General features: G+C 43.1%; 1 protein-coding gene across 1 annotated transcript; it reads left to right on the top strand.

Moving 5' to 3' along the window:
- Window positions 1-1,594: 1,594 nt before the first annotated feature.
- Window positions 1,595-20,724, top strand: CCDC174 (coiled-coil domain containing 174). Its single transcript, XM_043886282.1, has 11 exons — window positions 1,595-1,730; window positions 4,552-4,656; window positions 5,204-5,304; window positions 9,560-9,618; window positions 11,820-11,997; window positions 15,158-15,253; window positions 15,949-16,091; window positions 16,594-16,688; window positions 17,240-17,372; window positions 19,080-19,232; window positions 20,415-20,724. Exons 1-11 carry the CDS (start codon window positions 1,689-1,691, stop codon window positions 20,711-20,713), a joined length of 1,404 nt encoding a protein of 467 aa, XP_043742217.1. The 5' UTR covers window positions 1,595-1,688; the 3' UTR covers window positions 20,714-20,724.
- The last annotated feature ends 1,613 nt before the right edge of the window (window positions 20,725-22,337 follow it).

Below are 22,337 nucleotides of genomic sequence, written 5' to 3'. Positions count from 1 at the left end.
ACTTACTAGTTGGCAAATGCCCTTTGGCATGTCATTTAACCTCTTGGGCCTCATTTTTCTCCTCAATAACATGGGATAAATAGCTCCCACCTCTGGGATCCTTGCAAGTACTAAACGAGATAATCCACGAAGAGGTACACGCATGCTATTGCTGCAGTTGTTATCGTTCGTATCATTCGTTGTTTACTGAACAACGTAAATTTATTCTCTTAAAGTTCTGGAGGTGGGAAGTCTGAAATGAGCCTTACACGGCTGAAATCTAGGCATCAACAGTGATGCACTGGAGACTCTAGAGACGCACTCAGTTCCTAGTCTCTTCTAGCTTCCCTCTTCAAAGCCCACAGTGTAGTGACTTCAGACCTCTCTCACTGATTCTGACTTTTCTGCCTCCCTCTTACATAAAACACTCTTGAGATTGGTGTAGTTGTTCAGTCGCTCAGTCGTGTCCGGCTCTTTGTGACTCCATGGACTGCAGCATGCCAGGCTGCCCTGTCCTTCATCTTCTTCCAAGTTTGCTCAAACTCATGTCCATTGAGTCAGTGATGCCACCCAACCATCTTGTCCCCTGTCACTCCTTCTCCTCATGCCTTCAATCTTGTCCAGCATCAGGGTCTTTTCCAATGAATCAGCTCTTTGCATCAGGTGGCCAAAGTACCGGACCAAAGGACTTCAACCTCAGCATCAGTCCTTCCAATGAATATTCAGGGTTGATTTCCTTCAGGATTAACTGATTTGATCTCCTGTATTACGTTGGACTTTACTTAGATAATCTCATCTCAAAATCTTTAATTTAATCACACGTGCAAATCCCCTTTTGCCAAATAAGGTAACATAATTTTACAGGTTCTGGGGATTAGAAGATGGACATGGCGGGGTGTCATTAGTCTGAATAGCGCAATCATTAATATTTTTATCGACTAGCTCATTTACTTCATCTAATTTTCACTGAGCCCCATGTAGTACTATTTTATTCCCATTTGGAAACTGAAGCACAGAGAAAGGAAGAAACTTTCTTAAGGTCACACAGCTAAGTGGTAATGGAGTGATATAAATTGAGGAAGTTGACTTCTGGAGTTCATGTTCTTACCAGCTGAAATATGTAAACTAACACAGGGTAAGCACTGTATCAACATTAGCTATTATTATTGTTGTTATTTCTACCAGAATTAATATGCTAATCTTTAGCTCATATGACTCTTGTAAGAATTTATATAAATTAACCTGTGAGACGCACCAGCAGTGCCTGGTGAACGTCAGGCGTTCAAGGGTATTTAGATCTTTCCAGTCCTACTAACATTTCTTTCTTTTCGCTAGGAAGATAATCATGTCAGTTCACTCCGCCCTTCCCAAGATGGCGCCTTCGCCACACCCAATCCGCCCCACTCAAGATGGCGTGCATTGCCCTGCCAGGCGTAAGGAGACCTTCTCAAGATGGCACCAAACACCAGCCCTATTACCTTCTGCCTTTTTCAAGATGGCCTTAGCAATTAGCTTCACTTCTGAGCACCCTCTGACAGTCTCAAAATGGTGAAGGACGGATTACTCGCTACACTCTGACCTTCTCAAGATGGCGCCAGAGCTATAAATACCGTCGCTCTGCTGAAGTGACTTCCGGTTCCAGCGGAAGGCGGTATAAAAGGCAGGGCTAGTGCCTTGAGACGTACACCTAAGGACACTCCGGGGCGAATATGGACAGGAGAAAGAAGCCCTTGGACGTCACGGCGTCCTCGGTGAGTACGGGGATAGGTGATGCTTCGGGCTCCGCGTCTCCCCTCCTCCGCAGGATAAGAATCTCGACCTAGCTTGTTTCTTCACTCGGGGTCCCAGACTTGGCCTCTCCTCAGAGAGGACGCCGGACCTGGCTTTTCTCTGGGAAAAAAAGCGGAGCGTGCTTTCTTCCTTACGGGGAGCGGGCCCACTTTCTCGCTAATAGAACCCTGAATTTGGCGTCTCCCCTCTGCCGGGGCGGCGGGCCCAGGCTCTCCCCTCAGACGCCGTCCTGAGCCTGGTGTCTTTTCCGGGTTAGGACTGGCCCTGCCTCCCCTCCGCGACGACAGGCCAGGCCTCCTTGGCAGCCTTGTCTCCGTGACTGTCGGTAGGGGACCCCGGCCTCTGCGAGCTGTGCAGACACGTTCCCCTTGAGCTCAGGGACCAGCATGCCCCCCCCCCCACCCCCCAAACATTAGTGTGACTCGTACCCCGGGGTCCGAGAGGCCTAGCGTCCCCCGGCAGGAGGACGGCTGAACAGTTGTTAATACACCCATAGGATGCGCTGCCTGGGAGCTGTAAGGTCTAACAGGATGTAAGCACCTTTGTTAATTTAGTTACTTCTTGAGAGTCCCTTGGACTGCAAGGAGATCCAACCAGTCCATCCTAAAATAAATCAGTCCTGAATATCCATTGGAAGGACTGATGCTGAAACTGAAACTCCAATCCTTTGGCCACCTGATGCGAAGAACCGACTCATTGGAAAAGACCCTGATGATGGGAAAGACTAAAGGCAGGAGGAAAAGGGGACGACAGAGGATGAGATGGTTGTACGGCATCACTGTCTCAAAGGACATGAGTTTGAGCAAGCTTGGGGAGTTGGTGATGGACAGGGAGGTCTGGCGTACCGCAGTCCATGGGGTTGCAAAGAGTGGGACGCAACTGAACTGAGGAAGAAAACCAGTTCTCAGTACTTGTTTGTGCCAGCACTTTATATGCACAGTGTCCCTGAGTTCTACTGACTGCATTAGGAGGCAGGTGCTAGTAATATCCCCACTTTATGGATAATGCCACTGAGGCTCAGAAAATGAAGTGGCTTTCTTCAGCTCACAGAGTTCTTAGTGGTAGAATTGGGCTCATGTGGTCTGGTTGACTCCATGGCAGTTGTCTTTTCCAGTATATCAGAGCAAATTGCCCAACCTTTGGGCTAATCTTGGATTTACTGCAGAATGTTGGGTGCGAGGGATATGAAGGAAATATCCCAATATTTGAGCCCCTTGCCCCCGTCTCATACTGAAAGTCGGTACTAGTTAATAATGTTTGAGGGCTTCCCGGGTGACGCTAGTGGTAAGGAACCTGCCTGCCAATGCAGGAGACGTAAGAGATGGGGGGTTCGACCCCTGGATTGGGAAGATCCCCTGGAGGAGGGCATGGGAACCCACTCCAGTATTCTTGCCTGGAGAATCCCATGGACAGAGGACCCTGGAGGGCTACAGTCCATGGATTGCAAAGGGTTTCACATGACTGAAGTGACTTAGCGCACACACATAATGTTTGAGGATTAGGTACCAAAAAACTATAAAGTTAATTATTTTTTCCTAATGGGTTAAAATTAGTGATAGTAATGTGAATGCCATCTGGGAACTGACACTTCTCTGAGCATCTTCCTTTTAAAATTCAGAAGTATAGTAGGAAAATGTGCGACTAGAAAATTGATGTGGTTAAGAAGGCTTAGAAGAAAAGGCTTAAGTTTTAAATTTGTTTTTTAAAATTTAGAGTATTAGGTTCTGGGATAAACCAGCCCTTGACGTTATTAAAATCTGTACCAAACCTATTTTTAAATACTTTCTTCCAAAATAGAAATCACTGAATGCAGTCATTTTGATTTCCCTTAAAAGTCAGTCTGTAATGCTGGGTTTTTTAAGTATTCAGTTTACAAATGTCTGTGTATATAAGCAGCTGTACTTCGATCCTTAAAAAGGAAACTGCCATTTTACCCTTTTGTGCAGAGTAGATAGTGATGATAGATCCAAGTCCCCTGTTCCTTTTGCTCTGACTTTTCTTGTTCTTGGACTCTGTTGTTAAGCTAAATTTGTGGTTTCCAAAACATGCTGAAATAAAATTCACTCAGTCTATTTTATTTCTAGTTGAAATCTTGCCTATCCTTTAAGGCTCATTTCAAAGCCATCTCTGATCACTCTGGACAAAAGGAAATACTCCTTTATCTGAATTTTTATGCCACTTAATTTCCCTCTTAAAGTCACGTATTACATCTGACTAATGTTGTAAGTTACATTTCTTACTAGATTGTAGGTTCTTTGAGGCAGAAGAGTATCTCTAATTCACATTTGTATTCTGCTCTTCGGTGTTAAGTGCCAGGCACATAATGGGGCTCAGATTGTTGCTGATCAAAGATGTTTTCCTGTAGAAATAAGAAATGTTTGTGATGTTTAAGTGAAATTATAAATTTTTTTTTTACTTGTACTACATGAAAAAGCCAAGTACAATGACAGTCAGAGAGAAAGTGGTTAATGATGTTAGTTGAATCTGAATCTAGAAGATGCAGATTTCATTTATTTGCCTATCATTCTCTCTTTGCCCAGAGGAAAGCCTTGAAGTGTTGAAAATTAAATATGTTTACCACAGAGCTGGAATGAAATATGACTTGGATTTATTTTGTGCTAGACTCTACATTTAAACATTTAATTTTATATCCACTTTTGTCCATTTATAAGAGCTTGTGATCTTGTTTTCAGAATTATAAAAACTTAGAAATCCAATCACTCATTAGAGTTAATTGGTGGTTTTTTTTGTGTTTTTTTTGGCTTTTTGGCTTTATTCTAGTTGGTAGACCTTAAGGCTGAACTCTTCCGAAAACAAGAAGAATTCAAACAAGAAAAACTTCTAAAAGATGCTGGAGTTTTGGGAAAACCAAAACCAACTAACAAGGTAAAAATAAAATCTAATTATCTCCATTGACCCCAAACATAAGGGAATTAAACCATAATTAAGTTTTTTGAAAGTGTCCAAGGTATCTGCTACCTATAAATCCTTGTATTTGAACATCTGCATAAACTATTTCAAATATTGACATAGAAATTAGTAAGATTCAAAAGCACATTAAAATGCTCTAATTCTTCAGTATGTGAATGTTTTTCTAATTTTATAAGTAATGGTATCTATTATTTGTATTACTAAATCTGTTATATATTTTTCATTAACGTCTTGAATTAGGTTGTAATCATTCAGGAGATTTAAAAAAGTAACTGCAATTGTATAAAGAAATTTTTAAATGTAATTTAGGGTCTTTTTTTTTTTTTTTCCAGCTTCAGCTTCCCTATGTATAGTTTATTTGCAGGACATAAGTTGGCTGTCAGAGGTCCAGTTATTTCCATTGATTCACAAGATCTAATTATCTTTTTTCCCCCTTCTGAGGTACAAGTAGAGATTTTTTGCAGTCAGTTGGTGATTCTGTGTTTTTTAAATTATTCTCCAGAAACCAAGCATCTGGAGCAAACAGAATGCAGGAGTCTCTAACCGAGCTGAAAAGGATGCTGAAGAGCAGATTGCAGAACAGAAGACTCTGGATAAAGCGAGGTAATGTCACTCTAAGTGAGGCTGTCTCTGGGGCTCCCTGAGTAAAGACGGGGAAGGTCACCTTGATTTCATTTACAATGTTAATTTTTGTCATCCTTCTAACCAGATACTCTTACCTGAAAATAATATGATTCGCAAGCATATTTATAATCTTATAAGAAGATAAGACATAGCCTCAGTTTAAAAGATGAAACAATGCCCCTGTGAGCCCCTGTTAGGCACTGAGATTATCCCCAAGTGTTTAAGAAGTGTCCATGTGGTGTGGTTCAGGGCTACTAGGTGGTGTGCTGTTAGTAATTAGAAATTGAATTTTCCTCCCAACTTTTTAATATGAAAAGCTTTAAACCAGCAGAATATTTGAAATAAGACTACAGTGAACATTCTAATACTTCTCACCTAAATTCACCACTTAACATCTTTTAAAATTTGCTTTCTTTCTCCCCCTCCCTCTCTCGTGTGTGTGTGTGTGTGTGTGTGTGTGTGTAGAGAAACTTTGTTAAACATCACTGTACTTTACCTCTAAATGTTTCAGCATATATCTTCTATATGATACTGTTTCATCAGTGGCATATTTCTGGGATATGACAGCAGTACTGTGGTTATGCAGGAATAAGGACGTTTCCCTGTGTAACCACAATACTGCTGTCATATCCAAGAAATTTGCCACTCTTAAAGTGGTGTCATATGGTCCATATTCATATTTCACCAGTTATCCTAGTGCAGATATGTCCTTTATTGTTTTTTAAAACGTTTAATTAAAGAGTACGCATTGCATGTAGTTGTCATATCTCTTTAGTCTCTTTTAATAGAAAACAGTTCCTTTGCCTGTTTAAAAAAATGTTTACAGTTTTATTTAATTATGGCTGCCCTGAGTCTTCGTTGCAGCATGCAGGCTTTCTCTGTGGCGAGCAGGGGCCACTCTCTAGTTGTGGCGTGAGGGATTCTCATTGTGGTGACTTCTCTTGTTGCGGAGCACAGGCTCTAGGGCACAGGAAGCTTCAGCAGTTACACGCGGACTCAGTAATTGTGGCACACGGGCTTAACTGCCCTGTGGCATGTGGGATCCTAGTTCACAGGTCAGGGAAGAACCTGTGCTCCCTACATTGGCAGGCGGATTCTCAACCACTGGGCCACCAGGGAAATCCCTCCCTTGATTTTTGTTGTCTGTTACACCACTGACATCGTTTGAAAAGTCCAGGCCAATTGTTTCCGCGGTGTCCCACAGTCTGATTAAAGTCAGACTAATTACCAACGGTTGTTAACACTATCTAGGTGATGATTTGTCGTCCTGTTGAGTTACATCAGGAGGTTCGTGATGTCAGCTTAAGTCATTATTGGTGAAGGTAAGTTTGATCACTCAGTTAAGGTAGATCTGCTGTAGTTTTCCACCAATAAGATGCTCTTCCTCATTTGAAATTAATAATAATCTAAGGAGGGAAACTGACGCTGTGTGAATATTCTGTTCACCAGTGTGTTTTCATGTGATGATTAAGTCATCGCTGAGTCAGTTTTTACACTGATGATTTCAAAATTAGAATTTTTCTAAATCTGTCATTCCATGTGTATTATTTTTTCATTCTGTTTACTAGCTGGCCTTCTGTAAAGAAGAGCTCTTCCCTTGTTTGCACTATCACCCTGGATTCAGAATCCCAAGTTTTAATCTCTGGCGTGACTACCATGTGTGTGTTTAGATCCATTGCATAATAAAAAGTTGGCAGTTGAAAATAGTGGTTGCTCAGACTGCTTGGCTCTTCTGGGTCTGAGAGTAAAGGGCAGAGTATTAGCCCATTTAGGGATTATTTTCTTAGCGTTTGACCTATCCCCAACAGGCTGGAGACTTTTACTTAAAGACATGTTCACTGCTGAGACATTTTTCTCACTATTGGACATTATGCTTAGAATTTTAATTTTGTTGAAAGATACTGTAACTTTTTTATGCTTTATATATGTGTTTTATTAAGGTGTAATTGAAACATAACATTGTATTAGTTTCAGATGTACAGCAGAGTTACTTAGTATTTGTATGTATTGTGAAGTGCTCACCACAATAGATCTAATAATTAACTAACATCTTCACCACACAGCTCGATCCCTGTGCCAGGAAGATCCCCTGGAGAAGGGAATGGCAACCCACTCCAATATTCCTGCCTGGAGAATCCCATGGACCGAGCAGCCTGGTGGGCTCCAGTCCATGGGATTGCAAAGAGTCGGACACGACTGAACGACTAACACTTACTTTACTAGGCACATTTGAGATCTACTCTTTTAACAGACTTCATGTATGCAATGCAGTATTAACTGTAGTTATGCTGGACATTGGATCCTCATTGCTAACATATTTTATAACTGGAAGTTTGTACATTTTGACTCATTTCATCCATTTCCTTCCCATCCTCCTGCTGCCTCTGGCAACTGCCATTCTGTTTACCGTATCTACGAACTTATTTACTTTTTTTTTGGCCATACTGTGTGACATGCAGGATCTTAGTTCTCTGGACAGCCACTTAAACGAGAGTGAACCCATGCCCCTGCAGTGGACACTCAGAGTCTTAACCTCTGGATCACCAGGGAAGTTCCCATATGGTAGTTCTGTTTATTTTGTGAGCAATCTCATCCTCTTTTTCCTTAGCGGCTGCCCCAGTTTACATTCCCCCCTACACAGCATGAAGATTTCCTTTTCTCCACATCCTCACCAACTGACCCTTGTTATTTCTTAGCTTTTTGTAGCAGTTGTTCCGTCACATGTGAGGTGACATCTCACTGTGATTTTGGTCTCCATTCCCCTCATGAGTAGTGATGCTGAGCACCTTTTCATGTACCTGTTGCCCATCTGTATGTCTGACAGGATGTTTATTCGGATCCTTTTTTAAAGTTGCACTGTTTGGTTTTCTTGCTGTTGAGTTGTAAGTTCTTTATTTTGGATATTAAGTCTATGGCAGACATATGATTTGCAGATATTTTCTCCCATTCAGTGATAGGTTGCCTTTTCATTTTGGTGATGGTTTCCTTTGCTCTGCAGAAGCTTTTTAGTTTGATATAGTCCCTCTTGTTTATTTTTGCTTTTCTTGCCTTTTTTTTTGTTGTCAAATCCTAAAAAATCATTGCCACACTGATGTTAGGAACGTGTTGCCTGTGTTTTCTTCTAGGAGTTTTATGGTTCCATTGTGAATTTTTAATTCAGATGTGTAGTACAGTTTTTTAGGTTCATCATTTTGCATGTGGCTGTCCAGTTTTCCCAACACCATTTATTCACGAGACAGCTCTTTTGCCATTGCATATTCTTGGCTCTTCTGTTGTAAATTAATTGACCATGTGTGTGTGGGTTTATCTCTGGGCTCTCTTTCCATCCCGTTGATCTGTGTGTCTGTTTTTATGCCAGTCCCATACTGTTTCGATCACTATGGCTTTGTATTGGATTGACTGAAATGTTCATTCGAGTTTCTGCATAACATCTTAATGCCCTATTAGCTAACATCATACTCACCACTAGAAATGAAATTTTCCACTGTCATAAAGTACGATCCTTCACAAGCAAATGCTCATATGACTTCTTTGGTGCTCTTTATCATCATAAATATTTCTAGAATAAAAGAATCATCAGGTCTTAGCCACCAAAGAGTAAATGTCACTAGAATTAACATGAGCAGAGGCTGCTGAATTGAAATGCCAGGGTTGATGTTTGTTTTTAATTAGCTATCTGTCATGAATAATTTATCTATGTTCTGTATAAAACAGACATTATCATATTTTTAACAGATTTCTAGGAGGTTGGTCTCTGCCGCTCTTAGACCTGATTAGCTAAGGGGAGACCAGGGACCCTTGTGTAAAACCAGTGATACAGAGTTACTGTGGAATTTGGTGATCCGTAACAGAAAATGTTTTTGTTTAGATACCTCTGTTTTTTTGGTATTTAATTTGTTGCATTTGGCATTTAAATTAAATTGGAATCTTCATTCATTCATGTATTCATTCCTCAAATACTGACTGAACATCTGCTATGCATCAGGCATTGTTTTTGGCCCTTTGGTACAGTCGTGAATGAAAGAAACATGGGCCAGGCTTTATGTTTAGTTGGCAGAGCAGACCTGGCTGTGTCTGAGGGTCCCCTCAGGGTGGGGACTCAGCTCTAGTCATCAGACTGGGCCCCGTGGGCAGGTTGCAGCAGTAAGGCTGGGGGTGGGGGTGGGGGGCAGTTTTACCGGGAGTGGCAGTGATAAGACCATTTTTATACTTGTCTTTTTTTTTTTCCTCCTAGGGAGAAATTGGAAGAAAAAGCCAAATTGTATGAGAAAATGACTAAAGGAGACTTTATAGGTAAATATAATTATTTATGCATCTTTATTTTCTGTAATTCATACAACTCTGGGGTATTTTCTTTTTTGGGGGGGAGGGTGTATTTTCTTATTTGTTAAAATAATTATGAGAATAGGGAGAAACTTAAATAGATTTGACTTTCTGTGTCAGCATCTTCCTAACCCAGGAATCAAACTGGGGTCTCCTGCATTGCAGGCGGATTCTTTTACCAGCTGAGTTCCCAGGGAAGGCCTGCGTGTCAGCACAGAGATAAAAAAATCAGCAATAGTTTTTTATTTGCCCCGTGGGGGCTGGGCCTGTTAGGTGCTATAGAGGGACAAGCCAGTCAGTATTAGCCAGATTCTCTGCCTCTGTCCTCAATGGGGGTATCATCAGTGGAGGAAAATGGCACAGAAGAAAACAAATTTAGGAATAAAGGTCTAAATAGGCCATTGTTACAAACAGTTACGGCTGTGTTTAAGAAAAAACAACCTGAGAGGAATTACAGTTATATCAGAGTACTGGAGTTATCATTCCTTTCCCCTGTTTTTTTCCTCTGTGTTTAATTTTAGTCTTTGAAGTGCTTATAGTTGCTTTTGTAATTTATTTTTTAAAAAGTAAAAGTTTTTTTGCCGTGCTGCGCAGCATACAGGATCTTAGTTCCCTGACCAGGAAAGTGGAAGCTCAGAGCCTTAACCACTCTGCTGCCCAGGAAGCCAGTATAGTTGCTTCTAAGATAATATTTAAAAGATCCTCCCTCCTTATACCTGCTCCACAAAAAGGAAACCCAACCTAGAGTTCAACAACAATAAAAGAGATTTTACAAGGCAGTGCATCTCTTACTGCCTTTAAAAAGCATATGTGGAAGTCTTTAGGGAGAAGGTGGCTCTGATGGGAGTCTTAAAGGTTTTGGAGAACTGCAGAAGGGCTTCTGCAGGGGGAAGTGGGACGAGCAGAGGGAGGAGAGGACCAGAGCTGGCCGGGCTGATTTGCGGGGCTAGTGCTGAGGGCCAGGCAGGGGGTGGGGCGCAGCAGGAGAGGAGGCGGCGGGACCCTGATCATGGCTGCCCAGACAGCAGGAACACGTTCCTGTGTGCTGGGAGCCCAGCAGGGGCAGGCTGGGTGCTCACAAGGCTGAGGGCCCTGGGGGAGGCCCTGCCTTCCCCCTGAAGAAGCAGCAGGTGTCAGCCAGCCAGGAGGTCTCACTGTTTTGTGGTCTTATTTAACTCAGCTCTGGGAAAATGTATTTCCTTTTTTTTTTTTTTTGGAAAATGTATTTCTTTCCCAATTGAATTACGTATTTTTGTGGCTAAAAATACAGTCTTTTTTCATTTAATTCAAACTTTACTTATATTGTTAATATAGAATCAAGTCAAAGGAGTGTGTGGATATGGAGATTTGGTTTTGTCCATACCGGCAGACCCACCTCCTGATGGGCTTATTGGACCTGCATGTTTGGGCAAGTTTTGGAGCCTCAGTTATTTTCCACTGTACAGTGAGGGTAACATCAACTCCTGGTGGTAGGGAACCTACCATCTGTTCCTTAGAGCTTAAATCCAGCAGAGTGAAACTTGATGCATACGTTGTTTGTGAATGCATCCGCTATCCTGTGTTAAATTAGAATGATGGATTACTATTTAACTTTCAGCGTAGGTTTCAGCTTAAGTAGATAAGGCCTGCAAGTAGATGGCACATTAGACATCTCTGTATGCCCTGCAGATCCTGGTACTATGCCTTACCTGAAGGTGGTGTTCATGGATTGAAAAGAATTCAGATGACTTCTTTTACCTGTGTTAGGACCCTTTGAACACGTGGCATTCCACAGCAGTATACCCAGGGCTATGGGATATGACCCACGTGGTTAGAGATGGGTGTCACTGAGTCACAAAGGCTTACTGGGCAATGCCGTTCTGCCTCTGTGTTGTCTGATTGGCTAGATGAGTCTCTTGAAGTCAGACACTGTTATCTTCTCGTCTTGTTATTGATGAGGCAGCAGGAAACTCCGGGCTTTTATTTATTTGTTTGTTTTTTTTACTCCGGGCTTTTAGAGGTGAGTCCCGCGGCCTCTGCAGCGTCTCTGTCAGGCCGCAGGCGGCTCTGTGTCTTTGGAGCATCAGGGGCGGGTGGAAACTAGTGAGCTGTCGGGTGGTGTGGCGCCCAGTGGTGACTGTGACTGCTTCATGGCAGCTCCGTGCATCTGAACGTTGATGTTTGTGTCCTAGATGAAGAGGTGGAGGACATGTACCTTGTGGATTTCACACAGAAGATGATCGACAGACACAAAGAAATGGAAGCTGGTGGTGCCAATAGAGATTACAGAAAGACCGAAGAAAGAGACGATGATGAAGCAGCTCTTTCTGAAAAAGATATTCCTCCTCCCCAGGATCCCAGTGAAGAGTGGTTGGTGATAATTATGCCATGTGGTTATGTTAATGTTGTCAGACTTGGGTTTACTTTTTGAGAGCCATTTATTTTGCTGTTATCAAGCCTTTTCTCACTAGTCTTTCTTTAGAGACTGTACTCTAAGTAGGATTGCATTTATAGATGTAGAAGTAGTAGCTGCTACTTGATATAATTACAAATAGACTGTGTTCCTGCCATGTCCCAGGCACTGTGCCAGGGGTGGAGGCATTGTTTCCCTTTTCATTGATGTGAAAGGGTTGTTTAGGCAGAAGAGGGTTGTTTAGGCAGAAGAATGTTCCTTTCTACCCATCCTGCCGCCTTACCCAGGTGCATCGTCATGTAGATAGTGTGAGCTCTTGTTTCCGGTGAAAACGGGCTGGCAGGACTGATCCGGTGAGCCTTACTCTGGCTGTGGCATTTTCTGCCAGTATGGCTGAGGTATCATGGACCTGCGTCTGGACAGCACGGGCTCTGCTTTCACTGGTGGTACGGTTGTGATCATGTTCCTACCCTCTCTTGGCTTCAGTTTCCCCGTCTGTAGAACAGGAATGGTGATGCCTGATAGGTGAATGATGGGGAAACCAAACTAACCTTTCCTTTACAAGGAAACCGCAGAGGAAACGGCATGGTGATTTTTCTGTACCTAAGATACTATTTAGAAACGTGTTCAGAAAGGCTTGTGATTGCATGAGGTGCACTGATGCTGTGTTCCTGGGAGTAACGCTGCCTGACGCTTCCTGCCGGTGTGGAGCCCACCGCTCCCCACCCAAGGCTCAGATGTCTACATCATGGGAGTATTTGTTAGGAACTGCTTAGGGTTGTCAGCAGGACCTGTTGATATTTTGTCAGCCATTCCCCCCATGGGAAGGAGTCTTTTATGAGCGAAGAGAGCGGTCCCCACTGCTCGGGAACGTAGAGAACTTGGATCTTCATGCTGCAGAAGGGTCTTCTTACCAGCCTTCTAGAACACTTACATCTGAGGTGGGCAGTCACAGAGGAGCGGGTATGATGCCATCCCTTTCCTCATACTTTTCTTCAGCATTTCTAGTCTAAACGGTCTCTCTTTCATCTGAACTCTGATATTAAACATACTTCCTGCTCCTTTGGGTCTTGTTGTTTAGTCGCTAAGTTGTGTCTGACTCTTTGCAACCCCATGAGCCCGCCAGACTCCTCTATCCATGGAATTTTCCGGGCAAGAATACTGGAGTGGGTTGTCATTTCCTCCTCCAGGGATCTTCCCAGCCCAGGAACTGAACCCGCATCTCCTGCACTGGCAGCTGGATTCTTTACTGCTGAGCCACCTGGAAAGCCCATGTTGACACATAACTGGCTTCCTTACCAGAAAAGGATTGAAACACACTTTCGGGCTGTTTTATATCCTGCCGGCTCTTGTTAAGAGCGTTTCAAGGGTCTGTGCCCTGACTTCCCCAGCGTCCTGTGTAGAGGGCGTGACCGAGCCCTCCTGTGTCCCCTTCTGCCTCAGGTGATGGTTTCCCTGAGAGCTTGCGCACTGGTTTTTGTTGCTGGCTGCTGTCCTGCCACTTCTGTTTCAACGAGATCTTCATGTTTTAGAGGCCTTCACCAGAGACAGAATAGCTTATGATTGCTTTTCATAGCAGAAATCTCATCTCCTTTGAAAGGTTTAATGTCTCCCCACCCCCCTTATTAATGCCTGTATGATTACAACCAATTTGTTACCGATTTGAAGAGCTTGAAGGGCAGTTGAAGGTGTCACATGCCCCATAGGGTGAAGGAAGATGCACTGCAAGCAGTTCTGACACTTTCTTTGTTTCTAAGTTAGGTTCCAGAATTGTAACTGCTTGTAAAATCCTTTTGCAGTTAAGTTCCAGGTGGTGGGAAATCTTTCCACAAAAATACTGTAAATAATTACTCAGACCATCTGGTTAGGTGGTTTTGGTTCTCCATTCATTGAAGGAAAAGAAGAAAAGGGAGAAACTGCTTTTTGCTATTGGAGGTTTTATTTCTGTGGTCACCAGCTTTAGGACTAGTGGTGGATTCCCAAGCATTCACCTTTTAAATCATAAGCTGACATTTGGACTTGGCATGTGTGACAGGAAAGAAAAGACTCACAAAACCACAAGCCACATGCGTGGGAATCTGACCTTGGGTTGGTCCAGCAGTGGTGCTGGCCCTTCTGTGCTTTCAGCCTCCTGCCAAAGGATCTGGGGGAGTCCCTGCCTGTAATTTAAAACATTAAAAATATTTTGCATCATAATGCAAATGAAATGTTATCCATGAAAACCTGCCCTTATTTCCTGTTGTGGGCGTCAGAGTACTTTACTGGCCTTGCTGGCTGCCTGGTTTCCCTGCCTGGTACATGAAACAAGGTACTTACTTTGGGCCAAGATGAGGAAAGAAGAACAAGAGTGAAAAATAACAGACTGGCCCACTGTTGAGGCGCTTTTGTAGTACAAAATGTGTGTAGCCTTGGCTTCCTCCTAGTTAAAAAGAGTCTCTCAGAAAACTTCTATTCGGTTCAGTTCAGTCGTGTCCCACCCTTTGTGACCTCATGGATGTCACAGTGAATTCACCTTCCAGTGAATACCCAGGACTGATTTCCTTTAGGATGGACTGGTTGGATCTCCTTGCAAATGTGTAAACCAGATAAAAGTAATTTCTGAGATAGTGCAGCAGGGGTCTGTGTGGAGTTTTTATCTTTGAGATCAGAGATACACATGGTCAATCATTTTCTACAGTTTCTAAAATTAAGATTTAATCAAGGGTGCAATGAAACGATTGTGTGTCAACTTTTAAGTTTGAAGAGCATGTTTGTACTAATGGTGGTGGTCTCTCAGGTTGAAGGTTTTTCTTGGTGATGTGTGTTAGTCGCTCAGTCATGTCTGACTCTTTGTGAGCCCATGGACTGTAGCTGCCAGGCTCCTCTGTCCGTGGGATTCTCCAGGCAAGAATACTGGAGTGGGTTGCCGCGCCCTTCTCCAGGGGATCTTCCCAACCTATGGATCGAACATGGGTCTCCCGCATTGCAGGCGGATTATTTACAGTTTGAGTTACCCAGAAAGCCCTTGGTGATGGGTTTGTGATGGAGCCTATGTTAACTTTTCATTGTGGACAACTCCTTATCTTAGGGAACTGCATGTTATGTACAGTTTTTCATGTCTTTTCACTTTTATTTCAGGGTGGATTATGTGGATTCTTTAGGGCGATCCCGGCGCTGTATGAGAAAGGATTTGCCAGATCTGCTGGAAATGGATAAAAATCTTCAGGGGAGGCTGTAAGTGTGTGACACACAATGCTTTGCCCAGGTCTGACATGCAGACGCAGGGATTGTTTTGTGAGCGAGGGTGTTTTTAGTTAATTATCTTTCGGGCTCTGTTGTAAGAATACTTTTTTAATGTGTAAGAATGTTTGCAGAAGCACTTTTTTGTGGTTAACGTGCACGTACACACGTAGTCCGCATTCAGAGAACAACCTGAATGATTGATCATCCATGCTAAAAGGAATGAGTTAGAGCCTGTCTGTTTACTTGGGAGGATGTCTGTCTACAGAGTAACAGAGAATGAGCCCAGAGTAAATGAACAAACCACTGCATAGAAAGTGTTTAAGAATATAGATTTGGTTTTGTCACACCAGGCCCTGCACGGGAGGCCCCCCACCGAAGGCCCATAGTTCCTCTCCTTGCCTGGCCTGCCCCTTCCATTCAGCCAAAGACCAGGCTGGGAAGGAAAGTGATGTGTCTGAGTGCTGAGGCAAGATTCTATTACGCTGATGAAACAAGCTGCCTCTTTGGATTAAAGAAAGGTGGAAATATTTTTTTTGCAGTTTCCCAGTGGTATTATGAGTCAGAAACCTCTGTAAGGAACTGTCCTCTTCACAACTAGAGTTACTCATCATGACCCCAAATGTCTGAACCGAAGCTTTGCTATGCTACAGCTCTTACCTAAGATGATTTTTGCTCTATTCTCCTAGTTTCGTTAGTCCTGCAAATGAGAAAACCTTACTGTCTGAAGATATGAGAAAAGAACTCCAGCGCCAGCAGTGGGAGGAAGAAGAGAGGGAGGCCATGAGAAGGCCAATGGGGCCCGTACATTATGAAGACATCCGTGAAAATGGTACCGTCATCTGGCAGCTTTTTAAGTCATTTTTTTATCTCGAACATTTAAATAGCAGGTGGGAAAGGAAGTATTCACAAAGCAGCAGCTCTTCTGTATAAATAAATAATTTTACTTTTGGAACTGAAAATAACTGTTTGTTCACTTTTTAGCCTAACAAAGGGTCTGTTAATCCAAGTGTGTGCCCCAAGAATAGTGGAGACAGCTTGTGACTAAAAAATTAATGAATACTTGTTGCGTTTATCACTTGGCAAACAGAGTGGAAGAAACTTCTAACGTTTTTTACCTGCTTCTTAAAAAAAAAAAAGTGTGGAAGACATCCCTGTGTTCCTCTCTGCTTTGGTAGAAATTTGTCCTGAATCTAATTCACTGCGCAGGGAAATCTAATCTTTGGGGTAATTTTTACTTATTTCAGAGGCCCGGCTAGAAATTTGGCCTAAATCTAATTCACTGAGAAGGGAAATCTAATCTTTGGGTTTGGGGTAATTTCTACCTATTTCAGAGGCCCGGCAACTTGGTGTTGGATACTTTGCTTTTGCCCGAGATAAAGAGTTGAGAAACAAGCAGATGAAAACCTTAGAAATGCTGCGTGAACAGGTACAGATTAAACTCAGTTGACTTGAAGGATTTGAACAGTTGGGTTTCTCATTGAATCATATTGTTAAAAAAAAAAAAAAACCTAGTAAAATTAATTAGAAATGTATATAGCTATTCAGAATTCAGTTACAGGTTTCATAAAGATAATTGCCATATTATTTTGGTGTTTCAGACTTTAAGATTATAGTCGTTCAAAAGTAACCTGTGTGACTTTAATTTTTTAAGTTTAGTTTCCAGTATGGCACTTTTGAAGCAGCCTGGGTAAGAAAATGGAAAGTTATTAGAGGGGGATTAAGGAATTGGCAGAATTGGTTGGTTTCCTAAAATGTTAATGCTTCTGGGATGTTCTATGAACTGAACTTCAGAAAACATCAGAGGGCTTGTATAAGAGCCCTTGTATATACAAGGATATTCATTTTGAACATTTCAACGGATGGCTTCTAAGAGGTGGCAGAAAAGTCAGTTTATTTTTAGAATAAAATTATTTCATCCTTTTCAACAGAAATATTGTGAATGGGACTAATCGTTTTCTAATTTTTTGTCCTGTTCAGACAACAGATCAGAGAACAAAACGAGAAAACATAAAGGAAAAGAGAAAAGCCATATTAGAAGCAAGACTTGCCAAACTCCGACAGAAAAAGATGAAAAAATCAAAAGAAGATGGAGCAGAGGAAGAAAACAGAGGTACATCATGGCTTGTGTTTCTGAATCTGAAAAGGAAATATTTTAGTTCCGTTGACATCTCAGTAGTAGGAATGACTGTGTAGAAATCAGCCATCTAGTTTTATTTTCTGAGTACCTCTGAGCGCACCTCAGAGGTACATCCGCGAACAGGAACAGCTTTTTATACCAAAGTGGTGTGGAATTACACTCCCAAGAAAATATCAGGTTGTAGACAAGGATGTTAGCAGTACATTTTGTTGCTTCATATAATAGCACAGTTCAGTAAGTGAGACTTAGAGGTAAAATGCTTAAAAAGTATTTTAGGATAAAATTAAGTTGTGCATGTACCTATTTTAGGCTTTATTTTCTTTGGCTGTGGCAGCAGTTTTTGTTGGTTATTATAACTGTGTTTTAAAACTGTGTTTCTGTGTGTTTAATGCATACAGAAAGGTAGTAAATAATTTACAAATGTGGGTAGAGACAGCTTACTAAGGTAGAGATGTGGGTAGAGACAGTTTACCAAGAGACTATTAAATTGCTTGGGAGCACTGTTCAGTACTGTGGTCAGACATGCTCACGGTGTGAGTTACCGCTCATCTGGGCTGAACTGCCCCAACAGACTGCATAGACTGGCTCAAACCAGGGGGACATCTGCTTCTCTAGTTTAGCACTGCAGCAGTGGGGGGTGTCCAGGGCAGCTAGCAGCTCTGCCCCGATGGTCACCTGTTCTCCCGCTTCCTCCTGTCTTGCTGCTTCTGCCGTTCCCTAGAGGGTTGCTGTCACCTGCATGGTCACTATCTCCCCAGGACCTGCTCATGATTCAGCCCTGGGGAAGAAGGGGCGGGCACCAGCTACCTTTCTAGGAATGTGCGTTGGGATTCACACACAACCTTCTCACTTACATCCCAAGGGCCAGAGTCCACAGACCACCCCCAGCTAGAGGGGTGGGGGAGGCTGGGGAATGGCCTCATTGTTGAGGCGTCACACATCCAGCTGAAGCTAGGGGCAGATAGAAGCTTCTCCAGCTCTAATGTAAGCCCATGCCATTTTTAAATTCTGGACTCACTTCAGTTTAGCTTTGAAAGAGATTGGGACACTTAAAAACTGGAAGATGGCCCAGTTCGCTTCGTATAAACACTGTCTCCCGTGACATGCTGAACTCTGTGTGCTGTTTCTGCTTTTGCTCTGCTCCTGAACATATCATTTCCACAAGATGTGAAGTGCCTCCAGTGTTTTTTTAAAAAATACCGTTTTCTTTTAAAATATGGCCAGAATTGAATAGCCTGCAGACTGTCACCAGGCTCCAGCTCTCTCATCACCCTTGCTTTGCCTGAGACTCTTTCTTTGAGTAATTGAAGGGTTTCTGGTCCTTCGATTGTTGATCAGGGGAGGTAGGGTGGCATAGTGGCAAACAGAGACTTTGAAATCCATTCAATCTGGGTTTGAATCCTGGCTCTTCACTATTTACCTCTGTAGCATTTCTGATGTTAATTTTCCTTATCTGTAAAATGGAGATAAAATGGAGCACCAATTCTGACTTTGTTTGGGTTGTTACAGAGCTAAGTGAACTACAGTGTACAAAGTACTTAGCCCACAACCTGGAATATAGTAGGTGCTCAGTGAACACCAGTTATTGCTTGTACTCTCAGGATAAATATGTCTATTTAACTTTCTAAAGTAGTCGTAAGCTTTATTGTGATGAAATCTTTATTTCCTTTACAAAAATAGGTGGAGATGTTATTGGCCCTTTGCCCCCAGAACCAGAGGTCATGCCAGCTCCTCGTACAGCCGCCCAGAGTAGCAAAGTGGAAGTCATCGTTCAGGAGAGGAAAGATACCAGACCCGGGGTGCCACACGTCCGTGAGTGGGACAGAGGAAAAGGTGAGGGGTCAGTTCTCCAGAGCAGACTGTGACTCTGGTTCAGGAGGGGAAAGACATCAGGGCTGGGGTGCCACACGTCCGTGAGTGGGACAGAGGAAAAGGTGAGGGGTCAGTTCTCCAGAGCAGACTGTGACTCTGGTTCAGGAGGGGAAAGACATCAGGGCTGGGGTGCCACACGTCCGCGAGTGGGACAGAGGAAAAGGTGAGGGGTCAGTTGTCCTGAGCAGACTGTGATTCTGGTGAGTTTTAGTGGTCCTGGGAAGCTTAAAGGAATCTCTAGGTCCTTGAGCTTGCTTCTTCTCAATAACCAGGAGCACTGGAAAGTGTGATATAAAAGACCAGGGTCTGCAAGGCATCATGCCTAAAGGATGAGGTATTTTAAAGATGCACTTGAGGGAGGTTTCGGTAATTCCTGCTGCCCCCTTGTGGTTTTACAGCTTCGGGATACTATTTGTCCAGAACTGCTTTTTTAAAGTCTTAGGAAAGTTTGGTACTTTAATGTATTCTGTGTTTTTAACAGTCTCTTTTATGCTCGCTTAAAAACAGTCTGCGTCCAGGTGTCATAACTTGGATTCACATATGGTTCCACTGGGTTATGCGAAATTTTACGTTTTTTCCTGCAAATACACCGTGGTACCTGCAGCAGCCTCTCTTTAGGAATAGACTCTGGTTTATGCCGTTTTGAAAACAATCATTTCAGTGGTACATTAGCTGAAATTGTTGACGCCTGTGAGATCCACGACTCAAGTAAAAGATGCAGGTGGCACATGGCTTTGGCTGGTGCCGCTGTTGGAGGCAGACAGCTCTGAGCGGTGCCTTTGGTGTCTTCCAACACTCAGTAAACAACAAAACTTGTGTTTTGCTATGAAGTACCTATAACATGTCAAGCAAATCATTTAAACACTTAGTTATTTCTGTTTTAGTGCTTTTTTGGCATTGTCTCCAGAACCTGCCAACTTTCTGTCTCCACAGAACCTTCCTTGAGCTCTCTGTGTGGAACTTTTCACTCTTTTTTTTCTTAGCCTGGTTCCTTCCATGTACTTCCGTAGGCATTGCATGTACCTTGTAGTCTAGTTCTCCAGAGGATTTAAGGTGGCTTTTAAGAAATACATATGATAATTAAAAAGTAAAAACATTCAAATGCTTCAATAATCAGTTCTAATAACACTTTATTTTTACTAGACTTTTCCTTTGGGTACTGGTCGAAGAGGCAGTCAGATCTCCGGGCTGAGAGAGACCCTGAGTTTGCGCCACCATCGTATTACTTTGCGGACCAAAAGAGAACTGAGTGTCTGAGCAGCCAGGCGTGGAGCCGACCTGCCCCTGCACAGAGGGACCCGGGGCAGCACCCTGGCCAGAGCCATGACCCCTGCGTGTCACAGACATCATCTGCTCCTGCCCCCAGCAGCCCGCCACAAGCCCCGACGGTCACTTTTGAAACTCTGGATGATATGATATCATATTATAAACAAGTAACATGAACTTAAAAACATTATAACTTGGGTCTGTACTGTTAATGGTGCCTTCCTCTCCCACAGTGGAGAAAATAACTTTAGGGACTGAATTGTAACTTTCTCTTCCTGTCCTTTCCCTGAAGACCCAGACTTCAGGCTGGATTTGTCAGCTGGGAAGAAAGTGAATGGTACTGTGGGAACTCTGGCCACTTAGCTGTTGATTTCATTCTGATGGGTATGGAGACACCAGTTCATCTGGATTTACACGTGAGCTGAGATAGAGTAGACATATTCTGTAATATTTGATACTAGGGAGTCTGTAATCCTGTCTCTCATGCCCACTCCGATGACTTACTCAGATTTAAAGGCTGTGTTTCTTTCCTTTTGCCAGTGCTGGCTGGCTGATGTCTTTGTTCCAAGCATTCAGCTTCCAAGTCAGTTGATGGAGCATCTGTTAGGAAGAATTTCAGCCTGCCAAATGGTAGCACAGAAGGGGACATTGGGGGACTAAGTGATCTGGTCTCCAGGAGGACCCTGACACTGGTGGAGAATTTAGGGTATCATTTGAAATGATCAGGAAGACCAGGGAGGACTTCGTAGTACAGAAAAGCAGATGTTGACATCACTTGCAGAGTAGGCGTTCAGTAAGAGTATATTAGGTGACGGGCACACGTGGAGGCTGCTGGGCCTGGTCAGTGCGAGAGATGCTTCTTAGCCATCAGTCAGTTCTTCAGCTCTGCCCGCCCTCCTGCTGCTGCGTATCTAGGCCCTCATCTCACTCGGGAGCCGACTCATCCCAGCCTGAGTGGGATGGACTTGGGCTAGAGTAAGGGGCTGCTAGATCCTTTTTGCTGACAACAGGTGGGTTAGCAGTGCTCCAGAAGGACCTCCTGTGCCTGGGTACCATCTGTGTCCTCTCCCAATGTCCTCTTCACAGCTGGCCTGCCTGGCTGTTATAGCTTCCTCCCTTGCCAGTGAGTCCTGTAAGAAGCTTCTGGAGCGGATCCTCCAAGGGCCGGCAGGAGCCTGTGGTCTCCGCTCCACAGCACAGCGGTGTTGGTGCGAGGACCCGTTCTTACTACAGATGGCAAGCTGTAGCACAGGGTCGGCAACTCGTCACATGGTGTCCAAGTGGCAGGTGGTTTAAGTGCGTGTTCCAGACTCATGCTTTCCCCAGCACCCTCTACTCTCTGCGTTTAATCCCAGTATTGAGCAGTATTAGACAAAAATCCCAAATTCTTACATACTTAACCTCAGAAGTCCAGATCAAGGGCAGAGTTGCAAGACCTATGAAAGGTCATTTTGTCAGCCTGATCAGGCAAATACATCTCCTAGCAAAAATAATTCATGAAAACCAAGCTTCCTTTTTTGCGGAAATTGTTAGACTCATCCTAAAATTTGTATGGAATTATAAGAAACCCAGAATATCCAAAACAATTTCAAAAAAGAAAAAAGGACAGAGTTGGGGGACATACTTCTTTATTTTAAGACTTACTACAAAGCTACCGGATTGAACAGTGTAGTTCTGACGTATTAATAAACAATGAAACAATTTTGAGAGTCCAGAAATAAACCCATACATCTGTGGTAACTTGATTTTTGACAGTGGTGCCAAGACCATCCAGTAGGGAAAGAATTGGTCTCAACATGA

This window comes from Cervus elaphus, chromosome 24 (genome assembly GCF_910594005.1).
Source record: "Cervus elaphus chromosome 24, mCerEla1.1, whole genome shotgun sequence".
NCBI classification, from domain to species: domain Eukaryota; kingdom Metazoa; phylum Chordata; class Mammalia; order Artiodactyla; family Cervidae; genus Cervus; species Cervus elaphus.
The sequence above is the reverse complement of the archived record's forward strand: the minus strand, read 5'-3'. Positions and strand labels throughout refer to the sequence as shown.